This window comes from Ranitomeya imitator, chromosome 6 (assembly GCF_032444005.1).
Source record: "Ranitomeya imitator isolate aRanImi1 chromosome 6, aRanImi1.pri, whole genome shotgun sequence".
In the NCBI taxonomy this organism is placed as follows: Eukaryota; Metazoa; Chordata; class Amphibia; order Anura; family Dendrobatidae; genus Ranitomeya; species Ranitomeya imitator.
The window spans coordinates 83,593,570-83,620,294 of record NC_091287.1 but is presented as its reverse complement, the minus strand read 5'-3'; the positions used below and the strand labels follow the sequence as shown (position 1 = coordinate 83,620,294).

At 42.7% G+C, this 26,725-nt stretch overlaps 1 protein-coding gene across 2 annotated transcripts in view; it reads left to right on the top strand.

The window, feature by feature from the left end:
• The window catches only part of HDAC9 (histone deacetylase 9), a 774,871-nt gene that overhangs the window by 523,353 nt on the left and 224,793 nt on the right, over nt 1–26,725 (top strand). Inside the window, exon 4 of one of the 2 annotated variants that reach the window (XM_069729825.1) lies at nt 13,575–13,637. The exons of the other annotated variant lie outside the window; for it this stretch is intronic. Coding sequence (XP_069585926.1) covers nt 13,575–13,637 — 63 coding nt within the window. The remainder of the gene's footprint in view (nt 1–13,574; nt 13,638–26,725) is intronic. 2 annotated transcript variants of the gene reach the window in all.

The window sequence follows — 26,725 nt, the reverse complement described above, 5'->3', positions numbered from 1 at the left end:
GACCAGAGTTGAACGGCAAGAACACAGACGTCGGAATGGGCTGTGTTTTTACTGTGGTGATTCCACTCATGCTATCTCCGATTGTCCTAAGCGCACTAAGCGGTTCGCTAGGTCTGCCACCATTGGTACGGTACAGTCTAAATTTCTTTTGTCCGTTACTCTGATTTGCTCTCTGTCGTCCTATTCTGTTATGGCATTTGTGGATTCAGGCGCTGCCCTGAATTTGATGGACTTGGAGTTTGCCAGGCGCTGTGATTTTTTTCTTGGAGCCCTTGCAGCATCCTATTCCATTGAGAGGAATTGATGCTACGGCTTTGGCCTAGAATAAGCCTCAGTACTGGACTCAATTGACCATGTGCATGGCTCCTGCACATCAGGAGGATATTCGCTTTTTGGTGTTGCATAATCTGCATGATGTGGTCGTTTTGGGGTTGCCATGGCTACAGGTCCATAATCCAGTTTTGGATTGGAAATCTATGTCTGTGTCCGGCTGGGGTTGTCAGGGGGTACATGGTGATGTTCCATTGCTGTCAATTTCCTCTTCCACTCCTTCTGAAGTCCCTGAGTTTTTGTCAGATTACCGGGATGTATTTGAAGAGCCCAAATCCGGTGCCCTACCTCCTCATAGGGATTGCGATTGTGCAATTAATTTGATTCCTGGTAGTAAGTTTCCTAAGGGCCGACTGTTTAATTTATCTGTGCCAGAGCACGCCGCTATGTGGAGTTATATAAAGGAATCCTTTATGCAGTGTGTTTTGTCTTTCTTTTCCCCTTAACCTTTGGGTGGTTCAGGACACAGGTGTAGATATGGACATTCAAGGTCTGTCCTCTTGTGTAGATCATCTCACTGCAAGGGTACAAAACATTCAAGATTTTGTGGTTCGGAATCCGATGTTGGAGCCTAGAATTCCAATTCCTGATTTATTTTCTGGGGATAGATCTAAGTTCCTGAATTTCAAAAATAATTGTAAATTGTTTCTAGCTTTGAAACCCCGCTCCTCTGGTGACCCCGTTCAACAAGTAAAAATCATTATTTCTTTGTTGCGTGGTGACCCTCAAGACTGGGCATTTTCCCTTGCGCCAGGAGATCCTGCATTGCGTGATGTAGATGCGTTTTTTCTGGCGCTTGGATTGCTTTATGATAAACGTAATTCAGTGGATCAGGCAGAGAAAATCTTGCTGGCTTTGTGTCAGGGTCAGGATGAAGCGGAGGTGTACTGTCAGAAGTTTAGAAAGTGGTCTGTGCTTACTCAGTGGAATGAGTGTGCCCTGGCGGCAATTTTCTGAAGCCCTTAAGGATGTCATGGTGGGATTTCCCACGCCTGCTGGTTTGAATGAGTCTATGTCCTTGGCCATTCAGACCGATCGGCGCTTGCGTGAGCGCAAAGCTGTGCACCATTTGGCGGTATTCTCTGAGCATAGGCCTGAGCCTATGCAGTGTGATAGGACTTTGACCAGAGTTGAACGGCAAGAACACAGACGTCGGAATGGGCTGTGTTTTTACTGTGGTGATTCCACTCATGCTATCTCCGATTGTCCTAAGCGCACTAAGCGGTTCGCTAGGTCTGCCACCATTGGTACGGTACAGTCTAAATTTCTTTTGTCCGTTACTCTGATTTGCTCTCTGTCGTCCTATTCTGTTATGGCATTTGTGGATTCAGGCGCTGCCCTGAATTTGATGGACTTGGAGTTTGCCAGGCGCTGTGATTTTTTTCTTGGAGCCCTTGCAGCATCCTATTCCATTGAGAGGAATTGATGCTACGGCTTTGGCCAAGAATAAGCCTCAGTACTGGACTCAATTGACCATGTGCATGGCTCCTGCACATCAGGAGGATATTCGCTTTTTGGTGTTGCATAATCTGCATGATGTGGTCGTTTTGGGGTTGCCATGGCTACAGGTCCATAATCCAGTTTTGGATTGGAAATCTATGTCTGTGTCCGGCTGGGGTTGTCAGGGGGTACATGGTGATGTTCCATTGCTGTCAATTTCCTCTTCCACTCCTTCTGAAGTCCCTGAGTTTTTGTCAGATTACCGGGATGTATTTGAAGAGCCCAAATCCGGTGCCCTACCTCCTCATAGGGATTGCGATTGTGCAATTAATTTGATTCCTGGTAGTAAGTTTCCTAAGGGCCGACTGTTTAATTTATCTGTGCCAGAGCACGCCGCTATGTGGAGTTATATAAAGGAATCCTTGGAGAAAGGTCATATTCGTCCATCGTCATCACCGTTGGGAGCAGGGTTCTTTTTTGTGGCCAAGAAGGATGGCTCTTTGAGACCTTGTATTGATTACCGCCTTCTTAATAAGATCACAGTCAAATTTCAGTACCCTTTGCCGCTGCTGTCTGATTTGTTTGCTTGGATTAAGGGGGCTAGTTGGTTCACCAAGATAGATCTTCGAGGGGCGTATAATCTTGTGCGAATTAAACAGGGCAATGAATGGAAAACAGCATTTAATACGCCCGAGGGCCATTTTGAGTACCTGGTTATGCCATTCGGGCTTTCTAATGCTCCATCTGTGTTTCAGTCCTTTATGCATGACATCTTCCGAGAGTACCTGGATAGATTCATGAGTGTATATTTGGATGATATTTTGGTCTTTTCGGATGATTGGGAGTCTCATGTGAAGCAGGTCAGAATGGTGTTCCAGGTCCTTCGTGCGAATTCCTTGTTTGTGAAGGGGTCGAAATGTCTCTTTGGAGTTCAGAAGGTTTCATTTTTGGGTTTCATTTTTTCCCCTTCTACTATCGAGATGGACCCTGTTAAAGTTCAGGCCATTTATGATTGGACTCAGCCGACATCTGTGAAGAGCCTGCAGAAGTTCCTGGGCTTTGCTAATTTTTACCGTCGCTTCATCGCTAATTTTTCTAGTGTTGCTAAACCGTTGACTGATTTGACCAAGAAAGGTGCTGATGTGGTCAATTGGTCCTCTGTGGCTGTAGAGGCTTTTCAGGAGTTGAAGCGTCGTTTTTCTTCTGCCCCTGTGTTGTGCCATCCAGATGTTTCACTTCCGTTTCAGGTCAAGGTTGATGCTTCTGAGATTGGAGCAGGGGCTGTTTTGTCGCAAAGAAGTTCTGATTGTTCGGTGATGAAACCATGTGCCTTCTTTTCTAGAAAATTTTCGCCTCCTGAGCGCAATTATGATGTTGGCAATCGAGAGTTGTTGGCCATGAAGTGGGCATTCGAGGAGTGGCGACATTGGCTTGAAGGAGCCAAGCATCGCGTGGTGGTCTTGACGGATCGCAAGAATTTGACTTATCTCGAGTCTGCCAAACGGTTGAATCCTAGACAGGCTCGATGGTCGCTGTTTTTCTCCCGTTTCGATTTTGTGGTTTCGTACCTTCCGGGCTCTACGAATGTGAAGGCTGATGCCCTGTCAAGGAGTTTTGTGCCTGACTCTCCGGATGTTCCTGAGCCGGCGGGTATTCTCAAAGAGGGGGTAATTTTGTCTGCCATCTCCCCTGATTTGCGGCGTGTGCTGCAGAAATTTCAGGCTGATAGACCTGACCGTTGTCCAGCGGAGAAACTGTTTGTCCCTGATAGATGGACATGTAGAGTTATCTCTGAGGTTCATTGTTCGGTGTTAGCGGGTCATCCGGGAATCTTTGGTACCAGAGATTTGGTGGCTAGATCCTTTTGGTGGCCTTCTTTGTCACAGGATGTGCGTTCTTTTGTGCAGTCCTGTGGGACTTGTGCTCGGGCTAAGCCCTGCTGTTCTTGTGTCAGTGGGTTGCTTTTGCCCTTGCCGGTCCCGAAGAGGCCCTGGACGCATATTTCCATAGATTTTATTTCAGATCTCCCTGTCTCTCAAAGGATGTCGGTCATTTGGGTGGTTTGTGATCGCTTCTCTAAGATGGTCCATTTGGTACCCGTGTCTAAATTGCCTTCCTCCTCTGATTTGGTGCCATTGTTTTTCCAGCATGTGGATCGTTTGCATGGCATTCCGGAGAACATCGTCTCGGACAGAGGTTCCCAGTTCGTTTCGAGGTTTTGGTGGTCCTTTTGTGCTAAGATAGGCATTGATTTGTCTTTTTCTTCGGCTTTCCATCCTCAGACAATGGCCAAACCGAACGAACTAATCAGACTTTGGAAACATATCTGAGATGCTTTGTTTCTGCTGATCAGGATGATTGGGTATCCTTCTTGCCTTTGGCTGAGTTCGCCCTTAATAATCGGGCCAGCTCGGCTACTTTGGTTTCGCCCTTTTTCTGTAATTCTGGTTTCCATCCTCGTTTCTCTTCAGGGCAGGTTGAGTCTTCGGACTGTCCTGGTGTGGATACTGTGGTGGACAGGTTGCAGCAGATTTGGACTCATGTGGTGGACAATTTGACATTGTCCCAGGAGAAGGCTCAACGTTTCGCTAACCGCCGGCGCTGTGTTGGTCCCCGACTTCGTGTTGGGGATTTGGTTTGGTTGTCGTCTCGTCATGTTCCTATGAAGGTTTCCTCTCCTAAGTTTAAGCCTAGTTTCATTGGTCCGTATAAGATTTCTGAAGTTCTCAATCCTGTGTCATTTCGTTTGGCCCTTCCAGCTTCTTTTGCCATCCATAATGTGTTCCATAGGTCGTTATTGCGGAGATACGTGGCGCCTATGGTTCCCTCCGTTGATCCTCCTGCCCCGGTGTTGGTCGAGGGGGAGTTGGAGTATGTGGTGGAGAAGATTTTGGATTCTCGTATTTCGAGACGGAAGCTCCAGTACCTGGTCAAGTGGAAGGGTTATGGTCAGGAAGATAATTCCTGTTTTTTTGCCTCTGATGTTCATGCTGCCGATCTAGTTCATGCCTTTCATTTGGCTCGTCCTGATCGGCCAGGGGGCTCTGGTGTGGGTTCGGTGACCCCTCCTCAAGGGGGGGTACTGTTGTGAATTCTGTTATCGAACTCCCTCCTGTGGTCATGAATGGTACTTTGGCGAGTTCTGTCCATGGACTCCCTCTGGTGGCTGTGAGTGGTGCTGCTGCTTCTGAGGTTCCTTCCACAGGTGACGGAGTTTATTCGTTGGCTGGCTGCTCTATTTAACTCCACTCAGATCGTTACTCCATGCCAGCTGTCAATGTTCTTGTACTGGTTCAGTTCGCTCTTGGATCTTTCTGGTGACCTGTCTACTCCAGCAGAAGCTAAGTCCCTGCTAGTTATTATTTGTTCATTGTTTTCTGGTCCAGCTTGCTATCATGATTTTGTTTTGCTAGCTGGAAGCTCTGGGATGCAGAGTGGCACCTCCGTACCGTGAGTCGGTGCGGAGGTCTTTTTGCACACTCTGCATGGTCTTTTTGTAGTTTTTTGTGCTGACCGCAAAGATACCTTTCCTATCCTCAGTCTGTTTAGTAAGTCTTGCCTCCCTTTGCTGAATCCTGTTTCATTTCTGTGTTTGTGACTTCATCTTTACTCACAGTCAATATATGTTGGGGGCTGCCTTTTCCTTTGGGGAATTTCTCTGAGGCAAGGTAGGCTTTATTTTCTATTTCTAGGGCTAATTAGCTCCTAGGCTATGAAGAGGCGTCTAGGCCGTGTTAGGTACGCTCCACGGCTATTTCTAGTTGTGTGATAGGATTAGGGGTTGCGGTCAGCAGAGTTCCCACTTCCCAGAGCTTGTCTTGTGTGAGTTTAACCATCAGGTCGTTCCTGGTGCTCCTAACCACCAGGTCCATAACAGGAGATCACAGGGACTGTGTGTGAGGGGGAGGTGGAGACACAGCAGGAGAAGCACACAGGGCAGCATGTGAGGAGCAGAGGATGTGTGCCTGCTTGGAGTACAGAGGAGCAGTGAGGGCTTCTTCTGTCCTGCGATAGAGAGTAAGTGGAGCTCGGCAGATAGCACAAGGCTATAATAAAATGGCAGCTAGTCACACCTACAGCAGTCAGTTGTGCAGCCCACAGAGGCGTGCCCAGCTCACTGCTAATGCTGCTGCAATGTTACAGATAGGGTCAGCGCCAGTCTATTATCTCCTATGTCCATGGGGTGCCGTAATCTGACACTGATAGTGCCCTGCTACTGCTGCAAAACCAAGATGTCAGCCCCCAGTGCATTCTTTAAACTCATATAACACATGAAATCTGTTTCACATGCATTTCAAACTTGCTTATAGCAGCATGTTATGCTACATTACAGTGATTTATTAATGACCTACAAACGCGGTACCTTCCCTTTAAAAGCCGTTTTCCTACTACCAGAAAAGGGAGCCTTCGAGGCCTTGTGTAGCCAGACGATGACACTGGCTCAACACTTCCAGCCTTAGGTGCTATTGTGCTTTTGCCACTACGACCAGATGCACCACCACCACCACCATCAGTACCAGCTGGCAACCACCACCCACGGCCTCTTCCACCAGACTTCCTCATTTTTTGGAAAATCTAACCAAAATAATATCCGTTATATGGTACTGTAAAACAAGGTAGAAGGTGTATATAAATGTTAATAATACTGCAACCACCGCGCTAAACTCAGGCTGAAAAAAAATAAAAATAAATTTACTTACTTCTGTTATGGCTGTTTTTGTACTATATGTACACCTAATTACAGCAATTCACTGAAAGGAAAAATATACAGGAGGTCGGTATATTGATTGGGGCCGTACAAATAAATTACCAAAGATATTGGCTAAGTAAACTCACTGCTCTTATAAGACCAGTCTTATTAACACTTGTTAACTCCTTTAGTGCACAGTTAAAAAAACGGAGCAAAAACCGTTGACGCGTTCGAGGGTGAGTATATTCCTATTAGGTATATACTCACCCTCGGACGCGCTCTGCTTCTTTCCGGCAGCCTTCCTTCCTAAGAATGAGGGCGTGAAGGACCTTAGATGACGTCGTGGCTTGTGATTGGTCACATGAGCGACCATGTGACCGCTCACGCAACCAATCACAAGCCGCGACGTTACCGCAGGTCCTTCACGCGCTCATTCTTAGGAAGGAAGGCTGCCGGTTAGTACCAGGGCGCGTCCGAGGGTGAGTATATCAATATTTTTTATTTTGATTCTTTATTTTACACTTAAATATGGATTCCGATACCGATTCCCGATATCACAAACATATCGGAACTCGGTATCGGAATTCCGATACCAGATTCAGAAGATCGCCGACCTCATTGGCCGACCCCACACAGGGGTCGGGTCGAGTTTCATGAAACCCGACTTTGCCAAAAGTCGGCGACTTCTGAAATTGGCCGACCTGTTTCGCTCAACCCTAAACAAGACCAAAGTCAGCGCAACCATCTACCAGGAAATTTTAGAGCACTTCATGCTTCCCTTTGCCGACAAACTTATTGGAGATGGCAATTTCATTCTCCAGCGGAATTGGCAGCTGTCCACACTGCCAAAAGTACCAATTCCTGGTTTAAAAACAACAGTATCACTGTGCTTGATTGGCCAGCAAACTCGCCTGACCTTAACCTCATATAGAATCTATAGGGTATTGTCAAGAGGAAGATGAGAGACACCAGACACAACAATGCAGATGAACTGAAAGCTGCTATAAAAGCTACCTGGGCTTCCATAACACCTCAGCAGTGCCACAGACTGATCGCCTCCATGCCACGGTGCATTAATGCAGTAATTAATGACAAAGGAGCCCCGACCAAGTATTGACTGCATTTATTGAACATACATTTCAGTAGGCCAATATTTTGGATTTTAAAATAATTTTACGAGCTGGTGCTATGAAGTATTCTAATTTACTGAAACAATGACTTTTAGGTTTTCATTGGCTGTAAGCCATAATCATCAACATTAACAGAAATAAACACTTGAAATACATCACTCTGTAATGACTCTATCTAATATATGAGTGTATTGAAAAACTGAAATAAATTAACTTTTTGATGATATTCTAATTTTGTGAGATACACCAGTAATTACCTTGACTATACTGTTATAAAAAATTGTTTTATTCATGAACTATATTCCTTTGCAGTGTCTCTTTGTTTGACACAAGATAGCTGTTTTTAATTTTAATTGATTCATTTTCTTATGATCTATTAATAAAATATTGTCTGTTCTATTTTGGTGTATGCACTCCCTGTTTCCCAGTTTTCCTATGTGGGTTCTGCTTTCCAGCTTTACATAATGTATATTTGAAATTAAAGAATATATGCATATATAAATATAAATCTTATACACGTAAAAAAAAAATAGGCTACTCATTTAACATTTTTTTAAATATAAAAAACAAACTTAAAAGCCATTCCACTACAACAAGGTGTACCCAATCAGGATAGTCCCAAACCCTTGTGACTCAAATAGACAGGGAAGAGACAGGATCAATGCCTGCCTGGCACCTTTAACCACTCAGATTTGCCTAGATGGGTTTTAAACACAATCATGCACTAGTCCTGCTCTGCCATCTTCTACTTCAGTCCCATTGGCACAAAGCCAGGTGAGTCACTAGAGTTAGGTACCATCCTGATTGGATACACATTATCATGGTGGGATGGCTTTTATGTTTTATTGATTAAAAAATGCATTAACTAAGTACCTTACTTTCTTTATGAAACAATGCATTTTTTGCATTTATATATTGCAGTGTATTTACGCATAGTTCTTTCATTGTAAATTTAAATTTGTTTGATAATTGCCACATTGTATACAGTTATGCTCAAAAGATTACATACACCGGCAGAATTTTTGATTTCCTGGCCTTTTTTCAGAGAATATGAATGATAACACCAAAACTTTTTCTCCACTCATGGTTAGTGGTTGGGTGAAGTCATTATTGTCAATCTACTGTGTTTTCTCTTTTGAAATCATAATGACATCCCAAAACATTCAAATGACCCTGTTCAAAAGTTCACATACCCCATTTTTTAATACCATGTATTGCTCCCTCTAACATCAATGACAGCGTGAAGTCTTTTGTGGTAGTTGTGGATGAGGTTCTTTATTTTCTCAGATGATAAAGCTGTCCACTCTTCTTGGCAAAAAGTCTCCAGTTCTTGTAAATTCTTTGGCTGTCTAGTATCAACTGCGAGCTTGAGATCTTCCCAGAGTGGCTCAATGATGTTGAGGTCAGGAGACTGAGATGGCCACTCCAAAACCTTCACTTTGTTCTATTGTAGCCAATGACAAGTCAACTAGAAGATTTTGTTTTAAAATTTACAACAAAGTTATATTTTCCCTGTAAAACCAGACTCTCTGTCACGGGTTTACCATGACAAAGAAGAGCCAGAAGACCATAGTGTATGAATTCTCCTACTCCTGCACCAACTATAAGCACTTCGCCTTCATTATAAATGGTGCAGGTTTCTTTTAGCAGTGCAAGGGTTAACCTGCTCAGTTAAGAGCTCTTGGTTAGGAGATGGTCATTTGTGGTTGTTGTTTGAGAAGACTTTGGTGGATTTATCTGTAACTGTAGTCAGGATTTGGGTGTGTGCTAATTCCCGTCCTTCTCCTACTTTGGTTTTACCCCATCCTCCACTCCCCGGTGTTTACCTCTGCTGTTTGTGTGAGTATATTTGTATGATTGGTATTTTCCTTTATCCCTGTTTGTATTACCTTGTTAGTCTGGTTGGTGTAATATGGTACGCTACTACTTCCCTCTTCCCTGGGTGGGGGAGAGGTACAGACTGAGGGCATATTTAGGAGCTAAGTCAATGTACGTTGCCCTGGTGTCTTTACCATCAGAGATAATTCAGGGAATAGTGCAAGCTAGAGCACTTTAGGGATGGCGAAGGAGCCCCTGGTCCCGTGACACCTGACAACAGAGTTGTGACATCCCCTTTTCAAGTGGGTTATAGCAATGCCCCCTATACTGTGTTGGAGCATCATAATGTGTGGGGGAGCACTGAGGCAATTTATTCTGTGTGGTAAAGACATGTGGAGACTATGTGGGAGGAGTACTGTGGGGACATCATAATGTGTATGGAATCATCATTATACAATATATAGGGGGAATTGTGCCAGCATCATACTGTGTGTAAGGGGGCAATGTGGGGATATTATTGTGCAATGTGCAGCCTTTTATTGTGATATTTTCAATGTGTCATTTCATGTGGAGATTATAAAAGAGTACTTTAAATTTTGTGGGAGCAGTAAGGGGCTTCACTAGGGGCACTATTTTTTAGTTGACGCAGAAAAAGGACTGGGCAGGATTAGGCATGTGCCGCAATATTTTCCTTTTTCCTATCCTTCAGAATTCAGAAACACTTTCCTCTTATGCTGAGGCTAGGCCTTGGTTTCCCCTCATACACTTGTATACTTATGCCTCTATTGACAATCTTTTGTCTGTCGTTGTAAGACCTCCAATCTCTCAGATAAATAGTGATCACATTATCGGTTACAACCATATAGTTTGGGGGGCTCTGGTACAGTTTGTGGCCTAGCAGCTTTCGGCTACACCTCTGAGCTCTATATTTTGTATAGTGACTAGTGTTGAGCATTCCGATATCGCAAGTATCGGGTATCAGCCGATACTTGCGGTATCGGAATTCCGATACCGAGATCCGATACTTTTGTGGTATCGGGTATCGGTATCGGATCCATAGTGAGGTGTAAAATAAAGAATTAAAATAAAAAATATTGATATATTCACCTCTCCGGCGGCCCCTGGACATCACCGCGGGTAACCGGCAGGCTTCTTTGTTTAAAATGAGCATGTTTAGGACCTGAGGAATGATGTCGCGGCTTCTGATTGGTCGCGTGCCGCCCATGTGACCGCCACGCGACCAATCAGAAGCCACGACGTCATTCCTCAGGTCCTAAATTCCTAGAATGAGCACGTTTAGGACCTGAGGAATGACGTCGCGGCTTCTGATTCGTCGCGTGCCGCCGATGTGACCGCCACGCGACCAATCAGAAGCCGCGACGTCATTCTCAGGCACTAAACTCCTCATTCTAGGAATTTAGGACCTGAGGAATGACGTTGCGGCTTCTGACTGGTCGCGTGGCGGTCACATGGGCGGCACGCGACCAATCAGAAGCCGCGACGTCATTCCTCAGGTCCTAAATGCGCGCATTTTAAACAAAGAAGCCTGCCGGTTACCCGCGGTGATGTCCAGGGGCCGCCGGAGAGGTGAATATATCAATATTTTTTATTTTAGTTCTTTATTTTACACATTAATATGGATCCCAGGGCCTGAAGGAGAGTTTCCTCTCCTTCAGACACTGGGAACCATCAGGATACCTTCCGATACTTGGTGTCCCATTGACTTGTATTGGTATCGGATATCGGTATCGGCGATATCCGATACTTTTCGGGTATCGGCCGATACTATCCGATACCGATACTTTCAAGTATCGGACGGTATCGCTCAACACTAATAGTGACATATACAAATGTGGTTAAAATTGTTGGTACCCCTCGTTTAATGACAGAAAAAAACAAAATGGTCACAGAAATAACTTGAATCTGACAAAAGTAATAATAAATAAAAAATCTATGAAAATTAACAAATGAAAGTCAACCATGCTTCCACAGAATTAAAAAAAAGATAAAACTTATGAAATAGGCCTGGACAGAAATGATGGTACCCTAAATTTAATATTTTGTTGCACAACCTTTTGAGGCAATCACTGCAATCAAACGATTCCTGTAACGGTCAATGAGACTTCTGCAGTTGTCCCGTGTTTGAAGGTTGCCTTTTCCAGACGGCATGTTTCAGCTCCTTCCAAAGATGCTCAATATGATTTAGGTCAGGGCTCATAGAAGGCCACTTCAGAATATTCCAATGTTTTCCTCTTAGCCATTCTTGGGTGTTTTCAGCTGTGTGTTTTCGGTCATTATCCTGCTGCCACACCCATGACCTGCAACTGAAACCAAGCTTTCTGACACTGGGCAGTAAATTTCTTTCTAGAACCCTTTGATCGTCATGAGATTTAATTGTACACTGCACAGATTCAAGACACCCTGTGCCAGATGCAGCAAAGCAACCTCAGAACATAACAGAGCCTCCTCCATGTTTCACAATAGGGACAGTGTACTTTTCTTGATATGCTTCATTTTTCCATCTGTGAACATAGAGCTGATGTGACTTGCCAAAAAGTTCCATTTTTGTCTCCTTTGTCCATATGGCATTCTCCCAGAAGCTTTGTGGCTTGTCCACATGTAGTTTGGCACATTCCAGTCTGGCTTTTTTATGATTTTTTTTCAACACTGGTGTCCTCCTTGGTCGTCTCCCATGAAGTCCACTTTGGCTCATACAACCACGGATGGTGCGATCTGACACTGATGTTCCTTGAACTTGAAGTTCACCTTTAACCTGCTTAGAAGTTTTTCTGGGCTCTTTTGTCAACATTCGTATTATCCGTCTCTTTGATTTGTCATCAATTTTCCTCCTTCGGCCATGTCCAGGGAGGTTGGCAGCAGTCCCATGGATCTAAAATTTCTGAATAATATGTGCAACTGTAATCACTTTCTAACCTCCTGAGACAACTCTTTCCTTCGCTTCCTCTGATCCATGTTGAGTGTGATACACACCATGTTGTCCCCAAACAGCACAGTGAGTATCTGTAGCCCTAAATACAGGCCCGCTCACTGATTCCAAGATTGTAGACACCTGTGATGCTAGTTAGTGGACACACCTTGATTTAACATGTCCCTTTTGTCACATTATCTTTAGGGGTACTATCAGTTCTGTCCAGGCCTATTTTATGAGTTTAATTTTTTTTTTTATTCATTGGAAGCATGGCTGAAAAGCAATGTCTGACTTTCATTAGTTCATTTTCATAGATCTTTTATTTATTATTACTTTTCTCAGATTCAAGTTATTTTTGTGACCATTGTGGGTTTTTCTGTCATTAAAAGAGGGGCACCAACAATTTTGACCACGTGTGTATAGATGTATGTTAGTAGGAGCTGTTCTGCTCTGACTAGCCGGACTATATGCCCTTAATGTGACTGACTACCCTGAACCTTAGAGGACTGACCGTGTTCCTCTGAAGACACGGACCGGACAGCTGTGTTTGCTGGGTTATTTTTAAATACATTAATGTAGGCTCCGACCACTCGGCCCTGCTTGACCTATTTTTGGCTTGGGCTGGCCATTGTTCTATTTTTGGAGCCTGTAGGCTGTTGTTGATTCACATGCAAATGAGTTATCACCAGCTTTAGCCAACTTTACTGTAGAGCCAGGCAGAAAGCGACTGAGAGGGTGAGAGAGAGGAAGCACATGCAGGGAGGAAAAGGCACAGATACAGGACAGGGCTCGCACTTCCTCAGGGTGCTGCTGGCTGTGTCATTGTTCCTCTCACAGTACAGCGGACATATTTATCCGTCTTCAGCTTTCTTTTCACGCTTTCATCCTCTTATTTCATGCTGCCATTCATTCGTGAGACAGAGAAAACCCTAAGCTCCAGCCTCCTGTTGCACCTGCTCTCAGGACAGGCAGCGGCTGTGATACTAGGCAGCTACTTGGCTCTTTGCAGAAGCTGCAGCCACATCCATCAAGGGAGTGAGCACAGTAAATATGTGTATAAAAATGGAATAATTGTCAAAGTGTGTGAGTGCCTTCTCCTCCCCCTGTGGAGGAGTTAACACTGCTGAGGGGTCGCTTCCATGCAGAAGAGTGATGAAGCTTTCATGTGTCTGAACTGCTCACAGTGACTGGAATATGCTGCAGACAATTTATGAGAGTGAATCATGTTTTTCCTCAGATGGGGTATCTGGTCGTGACAAGCTCCTGACACCGCACAGAATGCATAGTATGATCAGCCCAGGTAAGGAGACCGTGCCGCATGATCTTATCGTAACTTATTATTAATGATTACCGCCGTTTATGGGAATTTATGATTTTTCATCATCCTCTCTTTTTATTATATGGTTAAGCATAAAGCCTACCTATATTGCAACACAATGAATGAATATGTTTTTTGAGATATACAGTATATATATATATATATCAGTGGGTATGTGTGTATATATATATATATATATATATACATATATTCATACACACATTCATATATATACGTATAAATATATATACAGTATATATACATGTACGTTATATATATATATATATATATATATTTATACACATATATTCACACACACTCACATATATATATGTACATATATATGTATGTATGTATACTATTATACTATACCCATAATGTTAATTACTATTATATCCTATAATCTCACTGACTGACAGAAGAGGTACAGGTGGTTTTGTCATTATCTACATGTATTTCTGATCATCATGTGTTACCTGTGATTTCCATAGACCGGCAGGTAAACCATCTTCTATTATACCTGAGAATTCATACACTGCAGCCCCTAACACTAAATAACGAGTCAGCTCTGCTACATCTGTATATATGAAGCAATTAGTTGATATTGAAGTTATTTTTACAATGGATGGTAATAATTCTGCGAGTGTTACTAGTCCGCGTCAGTCGGACATACACTTTATACTTACTACAGATAGTGCCAGTTGGTGTAGGCCTTGTAATCCCTTATCATATCAGTTGCCTCTGGTGAGGACTTAGTACCTGGTGCAGGTGGGATAGCCACTGTTTGCCATCTGACCTCACCATACAGTATCCGTCTGTCATCTACTATTACACTGCTGTGTATGTGACGACTATGTACTATATGCTGCAGCATACGTGGTGCCCATTATAGTGGTGCCACCTCACATCCCTCTGTAATGAGCAATGTGTGCTTATTTCATCCTTTATTCTCCCTTAGTCACCTGCCTCATGTTATTATACTGCATGAAGAGCCCAAAGTCACGTTGCTCGTACTGATGGCTGCCAGTGCTGACTAATATACAAGAGTAACGTGAGATCGTCTGTGTGATATTTACGTGGTTTTAGATTAGTATTATTAGGACTTCATTTCTCGAATTCCATTAAGCTTCTTCAAATGATTAATCACTATATGACCGTAATTAAATGTTATCACACTGTAATCTAGAGGAAGAAGGGCTGGAAACTACTCCGGTAAATTCTAATATCTGATCTCAGAAACTACTCCTCAATATCCTCTGTGAATCCCTTATTGTGGGTTTTCCGTTTTTGCAGAGTAGAATTCATGTGAGTATAGTATGATATTATGTGAGTAAATGTAAACCATCGACCACATAGATAAATACTCGTTCCCATCATGGAGATACATTCTGTACCTTTCTTACTGGCTTCCAACCTTACCTTACCTTTACTTACATCAATGCAAAATCTGATATATTTACGCCTTCTATCATATCTTAAAGGGATGCGTTCTCGACAGGATTGTACAACTCTTAACTCTATTTTCGGTGCCGTTTTTTCCATATAGTAATGAGAAATAATATGGGGCAGATTTATTAAGACTGTCTATTTATATCTCTGTGTATTGGACTGAATTTCACCATTATTTTCTAAATTAATTTATCTCTTAATAGTTTGGCTCATTTGAAATTATCTGAAAGACAGAAAATAAAATCTAAGTCTGCCGTGTGTGAGCGTAACTATCCAAAATGCTCCATTTTCTGTTTGTAAAAAATCCGTATTAAACTGTGATACCACACCCACTCTATTCATAACCACGCACAGTTTTTCACAGTTTTTGCAAGTATGTTGTAAAACCTGACATTATTGCACTATTTTGCTGCACATGATCATATTTGTAGCAACAATTTTAGTGGCAATTTATTCCAAAGAAAAACCATTACATTAATGACTTGCCATTCCCATGGCTACAAGCGCTCAGGGAGTATTTGCCCAAACCAACATCGGTGGGTGAGAATTTCACTGCTAAATTACAGCAAATTACATAATGTAAATCTCTCTATGATGACTTACAAAATTGACGCATAAACCATATAATATAAAACCCACAAAGTATCATACATCAAAGTGACAAGTGTATAGATATGAAGTACCAACGCAGCAGCCTCTCTTCTCCCCAACGAACGTTTCGCTTGTGCTTCTTAAAAGGACACAATCACCAATGCATTGCATGGGTGAAATCTTCGATAAATTTTGTAAAAAGAAATACTGACGTGCTGTGGATTTAAATATCGGCACTGCATATGATCTTACATGCAGAAAATGTCTGCAAGGTGAAGATGAAGTTTGTTCCTGGCAAATTTGCCTGGCAAATTTGCAACTAATGTGCAACGCGTGCAAGTAGACTTGATCTTTTGGCTTAAAGCTTATTCACTCCTTATACTAATTAATTTGCTAAGAACCATTGACTTATTTTATGGCACACCAGTTGTGGGTTTTCCGAGATTATTGAAATATTGGCTTGTATATTAGCAAATGTCATAATATCTTGTTCTCAACACAATGCATTTGTTAGAGAAAAAAACAGTTAAAACAAGTTATTTTGGCTGAGAAATTCTCTACAGCTTCAGGGTATGTTCCCATGGTTAGTAAACGCTGTGGGTTGGATGCTACGTACATCTGCAGTGTCCAACCCGCAGCTGCCAGATGTTACAGCATAGTGTATGGAATTTCAAGAAAACCCATCTCCACTATGCGTTCACCAGCGCCCGCCGCTTCCCTGTGGAGACAGACATGCGGCGCGTCTTTCAAGACTGCAGCATGTCTATTTATCTTGCGGAGCCGGGAGATAAATTTTACCCGTACAATGTATTGAGCTTTGTGATTCTGCACGGTTCAGTGACCATCACCTGGTGGAAATGGACATTTTCCTCTGTTTATATATTATAGCCTCATCTCCCTGATGAAGCCCGTCTTCTGGTGAAACATGTTGGGGAGGATTAAGAGCTTGGTTTAGTGGCTAGTCAGTGTGTCTACGGGTCACTTTAAAACTGAATAATATAGGTAACGGTGGCACCCTTATATCCTTACCCTTAAAATAATACACTGGTGTTAAGGCATTGAATACAACTATGACTCTAATAGAATAAGCAGTATCCTTATGTTCACAGACATACACTGACTATGCAGATTTTACAAGTTTTTCCCTTAAATAGTCTTATTAAAAGTTCATTTTTATTGGTCTTTAGTTAGGGTTCAATTGCTTTTTGGCATCTTGTTATTAATTCCTCTGTTTAAATACATAATAGATGATTGTCACAGCTTACCTCCTCCCTGCAGAATCATCTCTGCACAGGTTATAGAGCCTAGAAAACCCTCAACATGTCTAGTCAGGCTCGGACTGGCCCACAAGGGAACAGGTTAATTCCCTGGTGGGCCCCTGTGCAGGAGTACTATGTACAGACTAAAGGAACATCTCATCATTCATCCAACAAACTGCCCAATTTATTATTATATAGAAGCAGAGGATAATGTAATAAATGTTTGTAGCTGAACATTGAGCCCCCAGAGTCAATATTACTGGTGGGCCCTTGCCCCAGGCCGACACGGTCTAAGGGTACCGTCACACATAACGATATCATTGCTTTTTGTGACGTAGCAACGATATTGTTAACTAAATCATTATGTGTGACAGCGACCAACGATCAGGCCCCTGCTGGGAGATCGTTGGTCGCTGGGGAAAGTCCAGCACTTTATTTTGTCGCTGGATCTCCCGCTGACATTGCTGAATCGGCGTGTGTGACGCCGATCCAGCGATGTCTTCACTGGTAACCAGGGTAAACATCGGGTTACTAAGCGCAAGGCCTGGTTACCGTTGTAAATGTAAAAAAACAAACACTACATACTTACATTCCGGGGTCTGTTCAGGTCCCTCGCCTTCAGCTTCCCGCAGTGACTGGTGAGCGCCGGTCAGCCGTAAAGCAGAGCACAGCGGTGACGTCACCGCTGTACTTTACGGCCGGCGCTCAGTCAGTGCTGGAAGCTGAAGGCAAGGGACCTGACCAGACACCGGGAATGTAAGTATGTAGTGTTTGTTTTTTTACATTTACAATGGTAACCAGGGTAAACATCGGGTTACTAAGCGCGGCCCTGCGCTTAGTAACCCGATGTTTACCCTGGTTACCCGGGGACTTCAGGATCGTTGGTTGCTGGAGAGCTGTCTGTGTAACAGCTCTCCAGCGACCAAACAGCGACGCTGCAGCGATCGACATCATTGTCGGTATCGCTGCAGCGTCGCTTAGTGTGACGGTACCTTTAGTCTATTGTTGCCTATGATTGATACATCTACCATAAATCATATTTTTAAATGCTCAGGCTATATGAACACCCCATGATTATACAGTATATAGAAAATATAATAATATAAAAAATGTCTACACCCAGAAAATAAAAACTGATTGGAAACTAAATATGCATCGATATAAGGTGTTAATTAGGAAGAAAATGTAAAAAGTCTATTTGATCCATTCCTTTAACACACTTTTAGATAATATCTGAGAACACTTCACCTTTTCCATAGTTCCTGCCCCTACAGATCTATAAGTTATTAGCCTTCCTTTAAAGTCACAAAAAGCAGAAATATGATAAGAACACAATGTTCACACTAAATGGTGCATCATGAGTTTACTTTACCTCCATATCCTGTTCTCTCCGGACATGGCTATGTGAGTTATTACACCATTAGTGAGTACTGTATACAGCCCCGAATGTATATTTCTCCTTGTTTTACCTAATTAGAAATATATCATGTAATGTTTTGTGATTTATAAATGTGTTTTTTTCGAATTGTTGATTTATTGATGAAAAGGTGGAAGGTAAATCAAACACAAGTGCTCGGTTACTTCTATTACAGCATCATATATTAGCGCTGTCCAGGTAGAGCCACAGGGCTGCCATGTTGACAGCCACACAACATTTAGTACATAAACAGCAATTAGTATGACAAGCATTATGTGTGACTGGGGATAATAGATGATGTAAAATAGGGACCATAGGCTAAAATTCAATTTATTAAAGGCCAAAGTCAACCCAAATTGCCAGGAAGTGAGTGGGTTTTGTTAGACTTCCTTTTCATATCTTTTCTCCATGTCCTTATGTCTCAGGTTTACCAAATTTATTCTTACATTCGTCTGATTAACCATGTAAGGGCCATCGATGTAATGGCAGCCCTCAATAGATAACCTCTCTCTATTATGGAGCTTTGGTCATAGTTGTGGAAAAATTTGGTGATTTTTGGCATTTTAAATCGACCCCTGATCAACTCCAGCAACTTTTTAAGAAGTGGATAAAGCTTTACCTGGAGAGAGTGTAGCCCATAATTTACACTACAATGTAGTTGTAAGTTTTGACAGAAATGTAGTCCAGATGATGACTGGAGTACATCTTTTACAGTGGTACGCGGAGCTGAAAGATGTGCTAAATTCATAAAGATTTGCAGGGCTTTTAATGAATGTAATGCATTTTACTCCACAGCCCCCTTCAGCGAGGCTGGTGTGTAATATGGGCCATTAAGTTTGCAGACTTAGCTTAGAGTCAAAACAAGAATTTGTTGAGGCTTAGTTGAACAGATTTGCTATTCTGGAGTATTGAATGATAACGCTATGAGCTTTAATAGTGAACATAGTCATGGGCGAACCCATGGATGGGCGGGTCCGATGGGTTCTGCCAAAATGTTTAAAAACACCAAACTTTTTTTAAAAGTTCAGCTCGGATACCAAAATGGTCCAAGAACCAGACCCAAGTCAAATGAATGCTGTATGACAGCATAGGAAACAGTGTCTGTGACCCACGGTAACATTACACATTACTGCCAGTCATAGCGCGGAGGATCCCATGCTGTAAAACAGATGACAGCATGTGAGACATTCCAGCAGCTGTGACTGGCGGTAAAAAAGGTTTTGTCTGCGCTGATTAGCAAAAGTAAAGGAGACCCCACACTATTTTTTTATATTATTTATTTATTGCACAAGTACCGGCTGATGAATACCATCATCATCATACACTCAGTATGTATGCTGATGAGTATAGTACACTCATCAGCTGATGCCTGTGACTGGCGGTAATCTTTTTACCGCCACTCACAGCTGCTAGCTCAAAAGATGTCATCTGTAGAACACTGTGAGAGCCACAGCGCTCTAACCGGGGCAATGAACTTACCACCGATCAGCGCCGGTGTTTCCTGCACTGTCACACAGATATCAGCATGGGAACCCGAACAGTGGCACGGTCTTCAATGAGAAGGTTTTCAGTACAGACCCCCAAGCTGTACTGTTCAGGTTCGCCCATCCCTAGCTAATAATCAATAAGATTAAAACAAATTCATGTATGCTTACTTCTCATATTGGGTGTTATGTTAATCTATAATATTAAGGCCCCCAAACACATTAGACTAATGTCAGCCAAACCTACCAATATCGATGGGTTTGGCCAAAAGTATTATGCATATGGGGGTGCTGTACAACTGATGGCCAAGGGTGAACTGATCGTCAAGAGAAATGTCCATCTCGCATGTCAGATTTCGCATTGTTCTCCCAAAGATAAGCCACTGGCTGATGTGTCAATTGGCAGCTTTATCGTAGAGAACAGAGGATCACACTGCTGTATGAGTGAACCTGTGTATGGGAGAGTTTGCTGAAATGGCTGTCAACTGAAGCAGCACTCAACCAACAGCCATCTGATGTGTATGGCAAGATCCTATCCCAATATGTAATAATATTAGCAAATACCTCCAATTAGAAATGTAGTATAGTCCTTCTGATTCGCTAGATCACTTACCCCATGTGCAGGGCATTGCAGTAGGTTATCCATGGTTACAACCACTAGCAACTATCTGTTATTATATAAGTGGTCATAAACCTGGATAGCTAAGCTACTGCAATGTCCTGCACATTGGATAAGTGACAAAGCGAATAAGAAGAACTATACTATATTTCTAATTGGAGGTATATGCTATTATTATTAAACCTACTACATATTGGGATAGGATCTTGGAGATGTGAATACCCCTTTAAGTCTCTTGTACTTTCAGTCAGACCCTTTTATTTTAAGGGTTTTAAGAAAAGTTATAATGACTAATCTAGTTGGTGCCCCCAATAAATTGCTCCCCAAACCCCTGAGTAAGAATGTGGATAGCATATTCTGATTAAATACACCAAATGTACATATACAAAGCTATACATACAGAGTCAAAGCATATGTGGCTTTATCCATGAACCTTTTTAGTTAAAAAGGCTTATAAAGAAAAAAAATTCTATGAATTATTAAGTGTCCCCTAACTGCTATACCAACCAACTCATTTTATTTATTTTTTAATACTGTGTCGTGATCGAATTTTAATAATGTGTCGTGGTCGAATTTCTAAATACATTACACCAAAACACCCCAGGGCTATGATCATAAATGTTCTGCACCTATATAAGGCCGGTTTCACATTAGCGTTTTGAGGAGCTGCGGAGGGCTGCGGACTTTTTCCGTGAAACCCTGCCCTCGGCCGCACCTCCGCCGCTAGCTTCGCCTACTTCTGCATGTGGCCTGTGTACCTATCTTTAACATTAGGTACGCAGGTCGTGTGGCGGTATGCGGATGCTTCCGCGTGCGTCGTTTTGACGATGTGGCGACCAGCGTAGGACGCAGCTGGTAGCAATTTTTTTTCTCCGCATCCTCAAAATGACTCATGCGGAAGCATCCGCATACAGTCGCACGACCTACGTACCTAATGTTAAAGATAGGTACGCAGGCTGCATGCAGAAGAAGGCGGAGCCAGCGGCGGAGGTGCAGCCAAGGGCGGGGCTTCATGGAGGAAGTCCGCAGCCCTCCGCAGCTCCTCAAAATGCTAGTGTGAAACTAGCCTAAAACACAGGAAGAGGAAAGGGACATGGTGTCCACCTCCTGGGTTACATGTACCAGATGTGACAAGTCAACCTGTAGGCTATATATTACTAAAATGAAAAGTTCTGTCTTCTGATAGATGTCCAGTCACTGTCAATATAAGATAACTGCAGTCAGTGCAAGCTTACTGAAAAAAACACGAAATATATGGTTTAAGAGAAGAAACAGAAACTTTTTTCATAAGTGTCTGCCTGGAAATGCAACATTTTCAGGACATGATGGTATTGTGAATGACATTTAAACTGAAAAGTTCCGATTTAAAAAAACAATTAGAGAAATTTTATTCTGAGTAGTTCTGGTTGTCGCGTGGTCAAGAAGAAGATAAGCTTCCAAATATTTGCTCATTGTGCATTTTGATGTGCACAACACACAACATTCATTCCCAAAGTGGCTCCCATAATTACTGCTTTGCTTTGCTCAATTTTTTACTAAAAAGGCTTTTCCTATCAACGGGGTATTTGGAATCTGTAATCTAGGAGTCGTATAATTAGAAACACCTACACGGCAATGCTACACTAAAGAGGTAAAAATGAACAACATACCACGCATCTTTACAGAGATTCAAGTGAATTACCTTGTGAAAAGTACGATTAATCCATGTGTATTGTACTTAAAATAAGAAAATACTCTGCTACATTCGTAAAATGGCAGAATCATGCTGCGAGTGTCTACGATATTTGGATCACACGCACCTATACAAGTCCATGGGTGCATGTTAGACATTGGACTTCCTTCGGATGTGATCCAAGTGCAGACAATGGAGAAGACGGAGAAATTACGTTCTCCATCTTCTCTGCACTGGTGCTGTGATTCTCTCATGCGAGCGAATCGGATCACCCTCAGATGACACTTGGATCAATCTGTGACAGAGTTTGAGCTGAGTGTCATTAGCATAATCAGTCCAATTCTTTTGCAAGAGAGAATCAACATTTGTGTGTACGTACCCTAATATTCAGTTCTGCAACTTTTGAAAAGTATAAATTAATGGTTAAAACATAATGTTGTTAAACGTCTCTTATATTTGTTATCATTAAGTCATTTTAATCTCAGTTCTCCATATAATGATTTTTTTTTCTCTGTACAATGTGGCCATATGATGTAATTTTTTGGGGTACTCTATTATGAATAATTGTACCTTTCTTGCCCTTTGCTATTTATGTGCACTCTGAGGTCCAATAAGGTTTTAGTCGTTTTTTATGGTATTAGATGAGGCTATATTTACAGTACAGGTAGATCCTCCACAGTTGAAGTCCAGATGCCATATTAAGGTACATAACATCATGAAGAGTCGAGTTTCCTACTTATAACCCCCATTTTTAGCTGTATTAGAGCGCCACTGGCAATCTGCTTCCCTCCTTGCAGACAGAATGGCCACTATGTTGGGCTACAAAACGATATGAACTTTGCCAAGCAAAATCAGTTATTTCCTGGGTGTTAAATAAGTCAGACCATTGGTTAAATCTGAAATGGGATTGACTTTGTGATAAAACTTATCTTTATTCCCGCGTCTACTCAATTTAAAGGCTATTGACCATTTTCACAAGGAAAAAGATATTTTTACAAGTTGCAGTCTGCAATTTTCATTCCTCCATTAATTTTCAGACCCCTTGATACAATGTTTGCAGCTTGAGCCAAGTTTCAGATTTTTCTTCCATGGGAGTGTCTCTTGAAGGAATATAGGCTGGATGTGAAGCCTTTCTGAAGCCAGAGTGCTGCTGTCTTTACTTGTTTAATGAATCAGCATAGCTTTAGTATTGTACTTATTTCCTTTCCACATCCTATTGATATTTTGCAGAATTCATGGTCTATTTTTATCATTTCAATGGCATTGAATTCTTATTCTAGTGGGTTGTTTGCCCTTTTTAATATGGTTTTATATTATTAATGTCTGTGGCATAATCTAACTTGACATTTTGGTGAGTTAAGAAGCACAAATCATACAAATTCAAGAAGCAATTTCCCATTGGTTCATGGTAACTCTGAGTGGGTGCATGTATTTTTAGTGTCCTCATATTTGGAGCGGTACATAGACGTCTGGATAACTTCCTCTTCTGTTTTGTATCAGCTATGTACAAGATTTGGGTAGTATGCCGTGGACATGCAATCACTTCTGGTTTGCATGTATAGTATTTATAGTTACACCTTATTATAGCAGTGTATAACTTCCCTATTCTTTGTAGTTCTGTATATGAATTTCTTCATTAAAGCGTACAATGCAAGGGCAGATTTCCTTGTTCTGAAAATGCACCTTGAATTTACAATTTCTTTATATTAAGCTCTATTCAATTTTTAATTAAATAAAAGTGTATACACACAGAACTTACTATAAGTGCCATAAAAAATGCTGAACCCTCAACAGAAACCACCAAGATTCAATTAGATCTTTCTAAAAACTCTCATGACCTTGAAAAGAAGCTATGACTAGAGTTGAGCGACCTTGACCTTTTTAGAGTGGAGCCGTGTTTCGCGAAACCCGACTATCTCAAAAGTCGAGTCGAGTGGAATCGGCCGATTATGGCGAAAAGTCGGAGATCGACCGAAACACGAAACCCAATGCAAAGTCAATGGGAATATTATTATTATTATTATTATTATTATTATTATTTTTCTCTCTCTCTCTCTCTCTCCCTCCTTCGTCCCTGAACCGAAAAGCTCGTGTGACACATTTCAAATCTCTACAGCGCACAAGCGACAAGATGACGATAGCCGTCCACGCCCCTAAGACCTATGTCATCACTCTGCCCACGCTCCTTCATTGGCTGAAAATATGGCGCCAAGCGCGTCACACGAAACGCGACTTTGGCGCGAAAGTCGCGTACCGCATGGCCAACCCCACACAGGGATCGGGTCGGGTTTCATGAAACCCGACTTGGCCAAAAGTCGGTGACTTTTGAAAATGAACGATCCGTTTCGCTCAACCCTAGCTATGACATCTACAAAATCACTGGGTAAATCTTTCTCTTCTGTAGTCTATAAGCTCTGATGGTCTGTGGGGTCCTTTCTTTTTCACCTGTAAAGTGTAAGCTCTTCTGGTCATTGAGGTTTTCTTTCTCCTCTCCACCTTGTGTGCTTTCCAAGGAATTACAAGCTTTCCAGTATTGAAGTTTGTGACAATTTATTTACCCCAAATCAGATTTTTTTGGGAAAATTTAGCAAAGTCATCGAATTTGAATTTGAAAAGAGCAGATCGATTTGTGTAACTCTGATCCAGTGTACAGAACCATGGTTTTGTGTTTATATAAGAAAATAAAGGGAACACAACACATACAGTAAAAATGCTACCAGGCCAGATGCCCAATGATCACACTAAAGATAAGCCATTCAGTATTAAGTCATAGTTAAAGGGAACCTGTCACCCCCTGTCATTTTTAACTAAAAGAGCCACCTTGTGCAGCACTAATGCTGCATTCTGTCAAGGTGTCTCTTTTATTTGGGGCCCCTTCCAACGCTGAAATATTCGTTTTTTTAATTTGCCCGCCATACCTGTAGTCTGTCCGAGGGGGGCATGTCTTTTCCACCCCCATAGGCAGACTCTAGTAAAAGGCAGCACCCCATAGGCAGAACCTGTAGCATAAGGCAGCACCCCATAGGCAGACTCTAATAAAAGGCAGCACCCCATAGGCAGACCCTGTAGTATAAGACAGCACCCCATAGGCAGATTCTGAAGTATAAGGCAGCAACTATATAGGCAGATCCTGAAGTATAAGGCAGCCCCCCTATAGGCAGATCCTGAAGTATATGGCAGCCCCCTATAGGCAGATCCTGAAGTATAAGGCAGCCCCCATAAGCAGATCCTGAAGTATAAGGCAGCCCCCTATAGGCAGATCCTGAAGTATAAGGCAGCCCTTTATAGGCAGATCCTGAAGTATAAGGCTTCCCCCCTGTAGGCAGATCCTGTAGTATAAGGCAGCCCCCCTATAGGCAGATCCTGACGTATAAGGCATCCCCCCTATAGGCAGATCCTGAAGTATAAGGCAGCCCCCTATAGGTATATCCTGAAGTATAAGTCAGCCCCCTATAGTCAGATCCTGAAGTATAAGGCAGCCCCCCTATAGGCAGATCCTGAAGTATAAAGCAGCCCCTATAGGCAGATACTGAAGTATAAGGCAGCCCCCCATAGTCAGATCCTGAAGTTTAAGGCAGCCCCCTTAAAAAAAAAAAAAATACTCACCTCTCTTCCTCCTTGATCCAGTGGTGCTCCGACTCCCGCTCATCTTCTGACAGCGGATGCTGGGTGGTGACATCATCGTGCCCACTGTTAGTGTCGGCGTCGGTGATGCCAGGGGGATGATGGGAGAAGGAGCACAGAGTAACGCTCCTCTCATCAGTGCGGTGACAGGCGGGGGGCCCACTACTGGCACCGGGCCCCCGGGCCTGCTCATGGGCCCCATAGCGGGCAGCAGAGCAGGGAGATCGATTCTCCCTGCTCTGCCGCAGAAGGTAACTGTATCGGTGTGCTGCGCACGCCAATACAGTTACAATAGCATAGCTCTGGGTGGGCCCCCTCTGAACATCGGGCCCAGGGTGATGGCCCCCTCTGCCCCCCCCCCCCGGTAGTTACGCTACTGCAACTATATTAAATCTGTTTGGCGCCCATATACTGACCTGTTGACACAGGCTAACAAGTACTAACAGGAACAGAACTATCATAAATATGATCCTTATTTCTCCATATAGCATCATGTTAGTGGCAGTACATCTCCTATTTACTGTCATGATCCAGACCGGGTTTTGAGTCCTGTCTTTCCTTTTCCCGGTCTGATCATGTCAGGGATTAACTTTTCTCAGCCTCAGTCTGGTCTCAAGTTTGCTATTTATCCTTGCTGTGTCCTGCAGATCAAGTCAGTTATAGTTCCTGCCTAGTGCTGTAAGCTGACTCTGATTGCTCCGATTTGTCCTGCTGCATTTGCTGTCTGAACCCATGTCTCTGTTTTCCCCAGTTCCCGTCTTGACTCAGTGTTTCCCTTTAGTGTGCAGACTCCCTGGTTTTGACTTGGCATGTATCCTGACCTGTTTCTATCTTTCATCTTTTGGCTTATCCGCTCCTGACTGTTAATGACCCCCTGGCTTGTCTCTGACCATGAGTTTTCTTATTCCTTTTGTACTACGCTTCAGTCTAGGATTTGACCCTGCTTGTTTTGACT